The sequence below is a fragment of the Lutjanus erythropterus genome, chromosome 3 (assembly GCF_056507025.1).
Source record: "Lutjanus erythropterus isolate fLutEry1 chromosome 3, fLutEry1.hap2, whole genome shotgun sequence".
In the NCBI taxonomy this organism is placed as follows: Eukaryota; Metazoa; Chordata; class Actinopteri; order Lutjaniformes; family Lutjanidae; genus Lutjanus; species Lutjanus erythropterus.
The window spans coordinates 35,784,995-35,794,958 of record NC_139319.1 but is presented as its reverse complement, the minus strand read 5'-3'; the positions used below and the strand labels follow the sequence as shown (position 1 = coordinate 35,794,958).

Genomic DNA, 9,964 nt, shown 5'->3' with positions numbered 1-9,964 from the left:
GTTTTGTATAAATAGAACTCCTTTGCATTAATTAAAATAATAATTATTGCTCAAATTCATTCAGTTTACCTGAGCCTACAGAATGAAAATTACAGACGTTGCAGTAGTTACACATGGTAAATATGAAAATAATTATTTTAGGTATATTAGAACAGAATTTAACCTGTTGATCATAAAATGACGAGTTATACATTTAGATTTAATTGAATTTACTCAACAAACCAATTCCCATTGAGTTATATTCCATCACATGCCAATGATGTGTTTCTAATTGTTTTGAGCTATAACTCATCAGTTTGGGATAAGTAACTCATCATTTTGAAATTGCAGCTCATTATTTTGAGAACTTTTCTCATTATTTTTAGATATTAACTCATTATTCGGAGATAATGACATAATTTGACTTTCCGATTCATTTTTTTTATGCTGTGTCGAGGGAGGCGGGACATCAGCGCTACACACCATGACGTCGCATCAAAAAGCACCAATCAGATGATCAGATTTTGGACAGTTGACGATTTCCGTTTTTAGACCTCGCACATGCGCGTTTCATTTTTAAAATGGCGGCCGTACAGGGTGGTCTGGTCGACGCGGATGAAGAAAAATCCATAAAAACAGAACCTTCAAGCGATGGCTTTGGAAATAATAATGCAAATGACGGCAGACTGCTCTCTACGTCCCCCGGCTCCAGTGCTCCGGCTGGAAGTGCCGTTAATAAACCCGCGGCGGGAGCCCCGGAGGATCAGCAGACGCTGTTGGCGGTTCTGCAATTCCTCAGAAAGAACAACCTGACCGAGTCCGTCGAAATTTTGCGTCGAGAAGCGGGATTACCGGAGGATTCACTGGAAGCGAAGGGAGGTGATTCCTCCGGGGCAGGCTCGGGTGGTGCTGCGGGCAGTGTGGACACAGAAGGCGGGGATGCGAGCTCTCTTCTCAGCCGGGTGACCGTCTCATCCTCTGCTGGAGCTCAGGCGCCAACCAAAGGTAGAACCAGGCTACTGTTGTTTTAATGTGTGGAGCACTGTTACACCGTGAAACTTATTACTGTAACATCACCCGCGAGTTTCATTCATGGATAACTGTAATACTCTCACAGAGTAACTACAATGTCCCTCTCAATGTAGATAACACTGTGTTGATCCAACTAATCTCTCCATTCAAGTCTCCATTGAATCTTTTCAGAAAGTTACACAATCGTAGTATGTGTGTTGCATAAATACTGAGGTGGTGTTGCACTATACAGTTGTTTTATATGTGTCTGATCAATGAGTGCACAGTCTCTGATGTGTTCACTACTTTCCTCTGGCTTTAAGAATGCTCCATTAAGTGTTTTGAAGCTGAGCAATATGTGTGTGATTAGTCGATCGATTATTTTTCACAATTAATCAATTACTAGTTGTTTGTTTTAAAATGTCAGAAAATGGTGAAACTTTCAGTCAGTGTTTTCCGAAGCCTGAGATCATGTCCTCAAATGTCTTGTTTTATTCACAACTCAAAAATAATCAGTTGTCATAGAGGAGCAAAGAAACCAGAAAAGAAGAAAGACAGTTTTTAATAATCAATTAACCACTGAGTCGATTAATTGTTGCAGGGTAATTAAGCAGAAATTACAGCAAAATGGGTCTAGTGTTTTCATGCAGCTTAGACACTGAGCCCAAAATATAATGGTCAGGAAAACTTGGCTGTTTGTTCTGTCATCATGTTGGCTGTTGTTGACATTCTTATGTAAACACAAGGGGCAATATTGAAATCTGCAAAAATTATCAAAGTTATGTCCATATATTGTACAATAAGTTGAAAACTGTAAGTTGAAAGTATTGTGACAGACCTACATTCAGGTTCAAAATTATGTTAGAAAGCCGTGCCATTTTTATTCTTTACCCAAATGACAATTGAGGTAAAAAGATGACTAGTACAATATTGTTTTTAAAAGTTGTAACTGATTGAATGCAAATGTCACTCGGACGTCTCTATCAACAGCTCCAGGTGAAGATCAGCCGGACGTGAACGTGGTGCTGTCAGCTTACAGCCAGCAGGGAGACCCGGCTCTGTACGGGGTTTACTACAGCGGCCTGAAGAGGTTCATAGAGTCAGTTTTGGACTGTCACCGAGCAGAGCTGTCCCAGGTCTTCTACCCACTATTTGTGCACATGTATCTGGAGCTGGTTTACAACAATCATGAAAATGAGGCCAAGGTGTTCTTTGAAAAGTGAGTTTCCTTGACATATTGCATGTCCTTCCAACTACAAACTGCTCACTGATGGTATTAAATCCACCACACTTGAATAACTCTACCTCTTTGGTTTCCCTCCATGCCAGGTTCAGCGGGGATCAAGAGTGCTACTATGAAGATGACTTGCGTGTTTTGTCCAGTCTGACCAAAAAGGAGCACATGAGAGGCAATGAGACCCTGCTGGACTTCCGCACCAGCAAGTTTGTGCTGCGTATCTCCCGCGACTCTTACCAGCTGCTCAAGAGGCACCTGCAGGAGCGTCAGAACAACCAGATCTGGAATATCATCCAGGAGCACCTCTATATTGACATCTTTGATGGCATGCCGCGCAGCAAGACCCAAATTGACGCCATGTCTGGCAGCTTGGCTGGAGAAGCCAAACGAGAGGCTAATAAGGCTAAGGTTAGATTTATACATCAATGCACGTGTATGATGGGATTATTATTTTTAACAACTTTATTGAATTCATTACATGTTCTTGTTGTATTGTCGTTCAATCAGGTTTACTATGGTCTGCTGAAGGAACCAGAAATTGAGCTGCCTCTTGATGATGAAGATGAGGAGGCAGAGAATGAGGAGGGTAAACCCAAGAAGAAGAAACCCAAGAAGGACAGCATGGGCTCAAAGAGCAAGAAGCAGGATCCTAATGCACCTTCACAGACTAGGTAGATACAGTGGTAAATAGCTGGTCCATCATTTTTGTCGTGTGACCAGAACAGTATCAAAAAATCCATCGATATTTTATCGTACAGGGTGTAAAATCCTGGCAGGTCTTAAAAAATGATTGGATTATGAACTTCACAAAAGAAACATTAACATTTTTGAGGAAAATTTGTATTGGTCATGCTGTGACAACTACAAGAAAAAACCAACATGGAACCAACGACCACTAAACCAAACTGTGCACCCTGGTCAGAATTTATCAGAGCACACCCAACTATTGTGTCATCGATGTCAAAAAAATAAAAGCAATGAAGGCTTCAGCAAGATGTATCAAACCCTGTTCCAAGATTCTAACTTTGCTAAGTATGGAAAGGACAAAGACTTAAATTATGCAGTTGGATTTGCAGATTTCTTTCATTAATATTAATTAATAAGAGCTTAATTAACAGACTTTCTTTTGCCAGTATGGATGTTAAATTGCTGCATTCATATTGGTCTTAAAGTGCCTCAGATTTAACTTGTTGAAGCCTGCAAATAATTCTGAATAGTAACTAGTGTCCATTGAATTTGTAAATACTTTGTTATATTCAGTATCAAATAAAATGAGTAAAAGCATGAGTTTTGATGTTGGGGATGAACTTTTATTGCATGCAACCATGAATTAAAACTTTTAACTCGAAGGAAATAACTTCTCCACACAGAGTACAGGACAGTTAATGGTGTCGTACTCCAAACCTCTACATGTTTCAATGTTTAAAAGAGACATAGAGTTATATTTACATTTAGTTACTTGCGAGTTGAAAGTGTCTGTGGACCCACCAGTCAGCGACAGTTGTTTCTTGTTGTTCAGGATACCTCTACCAGAACTGAAGGATTCAGACAAGCTGGACAAGATCATGTACATGAAGGAGGCCACCAAGAGGATCCGCCTGGGACCAGATACCCTCCCCTCCATCTGCTTCTACTCTTTTCTTAACGCCTATCAGGTACAGAACCCATAACCACAGCAACTCGGTGTTTGTCTAACATGTTTACAAGTTTACGCCGGTGGTAAAAAAACTGGATAGTTAATTGTAAACTACAGGAGAATGATGTCTAAGTGTCATCCTGCAGGGTCTGACTGCAGTGGACTTCACCGATGACTCCAGCCTGATTGCAGGAGGCTTCGCCGATTCCACGGTACGGGTATGGAGCGTCACGCCGAAAAAGCTCCGCAAGGTCAAGTCTGCAGCAGGTACAGTGTACATGTGATCGTTTACCAACTTTGCTTAGTGGTAGTCTGACTTTCTGTAACACAAATCATTTTCATTCCCCTCCTCTCTCTCTAGACTTGAATCTGATCGACAAAGAGTCAGACGATGTGCTGGAGAGGATCATGGATGAGAAGACGGCCAGTGAGTCAAAGATCCTCTATGGACACAGTGGCCCAGTTTATGGCATCAGCTTCAGTCCAGACAGGTATAAATCATTCCATCATCATGTTAAGCTGAGTACTTGTTAGTACACATAAGCCAGAAGAAACATTTCCTTTCTTCTCTCCCTCTTTTATCGCATTTTTAACAGACAGTAAGGAAAATGTTAACAGTCTAAACATGTACATTAAATGGACAGAAGATGGAAGAGGTTGTTGATTAAAAATACTGAAAAAATACTTGCACCTAGTAGAGAGATCAGACTACCCCTTCATAATGTGCATCTAAACCCAAGCTATTGACGTCTCCTTTTGCTTTTCAGAAACTACTTGTTGTCGAGTTCTGAGGATGGTACAATCAGACTGTGGAGTCTACTAACATTTACTTGCCTGGTGGGCTACAAAGGCCACAACTACCCAGTGTGGGACACTCAGTTTTCCCCTCATGGGTACTATTTTGTCTCTGGGGGACACGACAGAGTTGCCCGGTAAGAAACCGCAGGACTCAACTGACTAGTCTTTCTATATTCTTGATACAAAGCGGCTCTGTCTCCAGTAGGGCTGTAAGTAATGATTATTTTCATCTTCGATTAATCTGCCACTTATTGTCACTATTAATCAATTTATTGTTTAGTTTATAAAATGTTAAATTGTGGAAAATGCTCATCATAATTTCCCAAAATTCAAAGGCTCTTCATTCACTTTCAGACATTACACAGAAAAGCAGCAAATCCTGAAACTGGAACAAGCAAACATTTAACAATTTTCCTTTAAAAAAAAAAAAGACTATAACAATTAAATGATAATTAAAAGGTGGCAGTTAATTTTATTGCGATCCTGTTGCTTTATTGAATAATCATTGCAGTTCTTGTTCATTGTCAGCAGATGTGAGTCATTTCTCTATGTTGTACTTTCTCCAACAGTCTGTGGGCCACAGATCACTACCAGCCTCTGCGGATGTTTTCTGGCCACCTAGCTGATGTCACTTGCACCCGCTTCCACCCCAACTCCAATTATGTCGCCACGGGGTCGTCTGATCGAACCATTCGGCTCTGGGACGTCCTGACCGGCAACTGCGTCCGCATCTTCACCGGTCACAAGGTCAGACGAGTCACCAGAGCAGAGCATTTTTTAACAGGACAGCCTTAGATAGACAAGAAATTTGAGGAGAGGGAAGGGGGAGACACCCAGCTAAGGGCCCATGGCTGCTTCTGAGGACTAATAGCTACCAGGGCCCTACTAATGCAAACTTTAAAAAACAAAATGTCCATCATCATTTAGAAAATGTCATTAGAGTTAAATTTAGTTAGAATTCACTTAATTAGTTTGACTCATCACACACACATCAGCAAATATTGTGATACCTGCTAATAAGTTTGACGTCTTGTTTGACTTTAGGTTAAAAGCCTGCCTCTCTAACCTTCACACAAGGATGTTTAAAATTCATAGATTTATATCTCAGCTCAGCTGGCAGAATTGACTGCTGCTGACACAACCACTGAGCTGGTCTTTGAACTTCGTCTTCCAGGGTCCTATCCATTCTTTGGCGTTCTCTCCCAATGGGAAGTTCTTGGCTTCTGGAGCCACAGATGGCAGAGTTCTTCTGTGGGACATCGGTCATGGGCTCATGATTGGAGAACTTAAAGGCCACACAGACACCATCTACGCCCTCAGGTTCAGCAGAGATGGAGAGATCCTCGCCTCTGGTGCATTATCTACAACATCTTTTAAAGGGACAGTTCACCCCAAAATCAAAAATACATATTTTTCCTTTTACTTGTAGTGCTCTTCATTCCAAGCGTTGGAGATATCAGTTGCAGAGATGTCTGCCTTCACCTGAATATAATGGAATCAGATGGCACTCTGCTTGTGGTGCTCAAAGTGCCAAAAAATATTTATTGAAAAACTCAACAGTAATGTCTCTTTGCAGAAATTATGACATGGTTACTGTAGGTAATCCACAGACTTTGTTGTGAACAGTTTGATGTAGGAACTTTTCTTTCTGGTAGAAAAAAAGAAATAGTTCCTGTAGATTCTACCATAGAAAGAAAGTAGTTCCTACAATGAAACTGCTCACTGCAAGGTGTGTGGATTAGCTTGACTTTTATGACTTCTGGAAAGAGATAATGCTGTTTTTCAAATGTATTTTTTGGCACTACATGTACAGTTCAATTGAGATTTATTATATTGGAGAGACGGCAGACATCTCTACAGCCAACATCTCCAAAACACTGCAACTCACATAAAAATTATTTAGATGGATAATAGCACTACAGGCCAGAGGGAAAAATGTATTTTTGACTTTGAGGTGAATTGTCCCCTTTTTTTAACACTAGTTTAGTATCTATTAACTGGTAGACTTAGTGTATTTGTAGCCAGATTTTTTTTTAGTTTAAGAACAGATTGAGAGTTATGAAGTTGTCAAAGATCACCCCCTGCAGTCTTTGTCTGTTGGGTAATGTACCCACATTTAGATTTGAGTGGAGTTTCTGCAACTGTACTTGGAGTAACAATGTTTCATCTCGTTCTTTTTATAGGCTCCATGGACAACACAGTTCGTCTGTGGGATTCTCTGAAAGCATTTGATGATTTAGAGACTGATGATTTCACAGCAGCTACAGGACACATACATCTACAAGATAACTCCCAGGAGCTTCTGCTGGGCACCTACATGTCTAAATCCACACCCGTCACACACCTTCACTTCACCCGCAGGAATCTGCTGCTGGCCGCAGGGTCCTACAATCCATGAGACATTAATGAATGAGGAAAAAATCTACAGAAACTTGAATGAAGCAAGCCGCTGATCCCAGAGCCCCATGAGTAACTTAGAAGGGTTTTTGGTGCAGTGGGACTAAAACAAAACTGAATTAACAACGCATCACCTCTGGTGAACATATAGCTGTGAATGAAGATGCAAATAAAGTTAGCCACCTCCTTCTCTGGCACTCAGTCTGATACAGGCCCCCAAATCAAGCTGATCCATTACAGAAATCCCCTTACCTAAGAAAAGTGCCATTGTTAATTGAGGAGTTTTTTTAAATCACTGCCATGAGTACAGCTTTGTTCAACATGAGGCTGACATCTCTGTATCATAGTATTTTATACTGTTCTACACTGTAAATAAAACAGAAGTGTTTTCTATGTTTTGGGCACAAATGTTCTTTATTTTAACATTGGGAAACCAAACAGTCATATTATTACAAGCACATCCAGCTTCTTCCTCCACCCACAGCAGTGAGAAATAATGGTCAAAATGGACACCTGTAAGGACACAATATGAGCCTTGAGTTAAATGAATGGAGCGATATTACACATAAAATTGGAAAGTAAAGGATTGGAGAAACTTTAATGCACTTACATTATCATTTTTCTGTGACGGCAGCCTGTTTCTTGGGTTTCAATTTGAAGAAAAGGGCAATGCCTAATATGCTGGCATATGTGGCCAAAACACACTAAAAGAAAAACAGGCATGATGAGAACAATAACATAACAGTTTCAGTCTGCTTGACAAATGTGAAAAAGCATTTTATTTATTGGTAACTTGCACACAACTTACATTCCTCCTTCCAGTGATTGTGTATGCATTGAAGTATTTGGCAAGACCAGTGAACTGGTGCTGGGTTCCGGCGTCATGTCCTCCCATGATGGATTGTTAAATGGTCCTACCACAAGGGCAATAAAGGGGATTAAGTGATTAATAGTGTAATACATGCGAAGGCTCATTTTTTACATTGTAAACAGCATATGTGACAAGAAATGGACCTGAAATTATTAATCCACAGAAAATGAATGACCTATTAGGACTGTAACTAATAATTATTTACATTGCTGATTAATCTGGTGATTAATTATATTTAAGTTTTTAAAATATCAAAAAAGAGAGGGAGAAAATACTCATCGCAATTTCCCAGAACCCAAAGTAAAATCTTCAAATTGCTGCTTTTGTCCAACCAACAGTTGATTTACCAGCATACATTACATAGAAAAGATGCAAATCCTGCCATTTAAAAATCTGAAACCTTCAAATGTTTGACATTTTTTGCTTGAAAAACTGACTGACAGGATTTAGAGATTATCAAAATAGTTAGGTTACTAATTTTCTTTCAGTCGACTAATTGATATATCAAGTAATTATTGCAGCTCAATTGCCAACCATTAATAACTTCAGTCTATTTAGTTCCTGCAAAGTAATCTTATTAGTCTTCTATAGTTACAATTTAAGAGGTATTGGGCCCTGAGAGACGTTGCTAGTTTTCATATATGACTGAATCAAGATTTGCAGCATATTAACTTGTTAATGAAAAATACAGTTTTTCCTAAGTTAAGATGGAATTAGTCACATGAAATAAACTTTCAGTGTTGCACGGTTTTGACAGGAACAAGTATGAGAAAACTCAAGCACGTGAACTAGCAAAAACAAAACACAAAAGGAGAATTTAGTTTTTTTTATATAGGCTATCCACATATAAAAACAACTTTTACAAGTGTCACTGGCTAGGTAAGGAACTTATCCTTATTACGTAAGCTGATGTCCAAGTTTAATGGTGGTTGACTTGACATGCTAACCTCACTTCGATAAAATCTGAGAAGTCAAGGCACAGGGAACAATCTTCCGCGGAATAATACAGTAAAATATTTATAAATTCTCGGGTTAACTCACTCACATCCAATAACGTTGCGGGTGACACATGCACTTATAGCAGGCATTTCATTCAGACTGACTTTCATCGGTCAAAGCTGCAGAGCTTGTTAGCTAGCACACTCTGTACTATATGAACGTTAGCTTGATAGGTTAGCCTGCTAGCTAATTTAATTCCAGACCGTTAGCTAAATGGCATATTGTTACAGACGAGTTTAAACGACAACATAGATAATAGTCTGAATTTTACAAATCAAAGTGAAACGGTCTAAATTGTTTCTGAATGTGTTTTAATGCCTTACCTTTAACACACGACCCCTGTGAAAACAGAACAAGATAGGTGCCCTTCAGCAGAGGCCGCAATGCTAAATTCACAAGGAAATCCCGCCTACTCTCAGCAATCCAAAGGTGTTTTGCTATTGGTCCTAAATAGTGTCACTCAAAGTTAGGGTTCAAAGTAACCACTGAATGGCTGACCCTGCTGTCTATCATTCCTTCTCGTCTGTGATTGGACAAATAGTGAAACACCCATGTGAGTTTGTCTTCCGGGTTGTTGTGGTCATGGCGTGTTGCTGAACAACATGTGAGTTTTCCTCTCCAGCCGGAGAATTAATGTAAGGAATCGTTTCATCATAAATACCGATAAAACAATCTAGCCTTTGCTTAAATCGAAATCGAGTTCTTATCTATCTGAATAAGCATTAAGTCTGCTAGCAAACTTGATATGTGTTTAGCACAAATGCTCAAATGGGATACAGGTAGCTAACGTTAATGTTGTCGCATGCATTTTGAGGGGTAAGTTAACTTTGTGCAACAGTATTGCAATCATATGGGCTGTATTATAGTTCTCCAATTGGTAATACTAGTTAAATGTAAATGTGGTCAATCAAATAATGGCTGAGTAGAAAGCCAGGCTGTTGTTTGTGTCTCTTATCATAGTTTTCACATCTCAGAAATGCAGCTGTAAGATCGAATGTAATAATAACTAAGCCTCAAATGTGCAATGACTGAGGTA

General features: G+C 39.6%; 2 protein-coding genes across 2 annotated transcripts; one reads left to right on the top strand and one right to left on the bottom strand.

Moving 5' to 3' along the window:
- The first annotated feature begins 545 nt into the window (after positions 1–545).
- taf5 (TAF5 RNA polymerase II, TATA box binding protein (TBP)-associated factor) lies at positions 546–7,452 on the top strand. Its single transcript, XM_084715955.1, has 11 exons — positions 546–984; positions 1,981–2,209; positions 2,320–2,635; positions 2,735–2,898; positions 3,747–3,882; positions 4,010–4,130; positions 4,225–4,354; positions 4,631–4,795; positions 5,231–5,408; positions 5,836–6,013; positions 6,845–7,452. The coding sequence occupies exons 1-11, from the start codon at positions 561–563 to the stop codon at positions 7,057–7,059; spliced, it is 2,256 nt and encodes a 751-aa protein (XP_084572081.1). The 5' UTR covers positions 546–560; the 3' UTR covers positions 7,060–7,452.
- atp5mk (ATP synthase membrane subunit k) lies at positions 7,445–9,355 on the bottom strand. The gene is made up of 4 exons (XM_084715956.1): positions 9,252–9,355; positions 7,867–7,972; positions 7,669–7,762; positions 7,445–7,571 (listed from the first exon to the last, which is right to left on the bottom strand). Exons 2-3 carry the CDS (start codon positions 7,951–7,953, stop codon positions 7,673–7,675), a joined length of 177 nt encoding a protein of 58 aa, XP_084572082.1. The 5' UTR covers positions 7,954–7,972; positions 9,252–9,355; the 3' UTR covers positions 7,445–7,571; positions 7,669–7,672.
- Between the last annotated feature and the right edge of the window lie 609 nt (positions 9,356–9,964).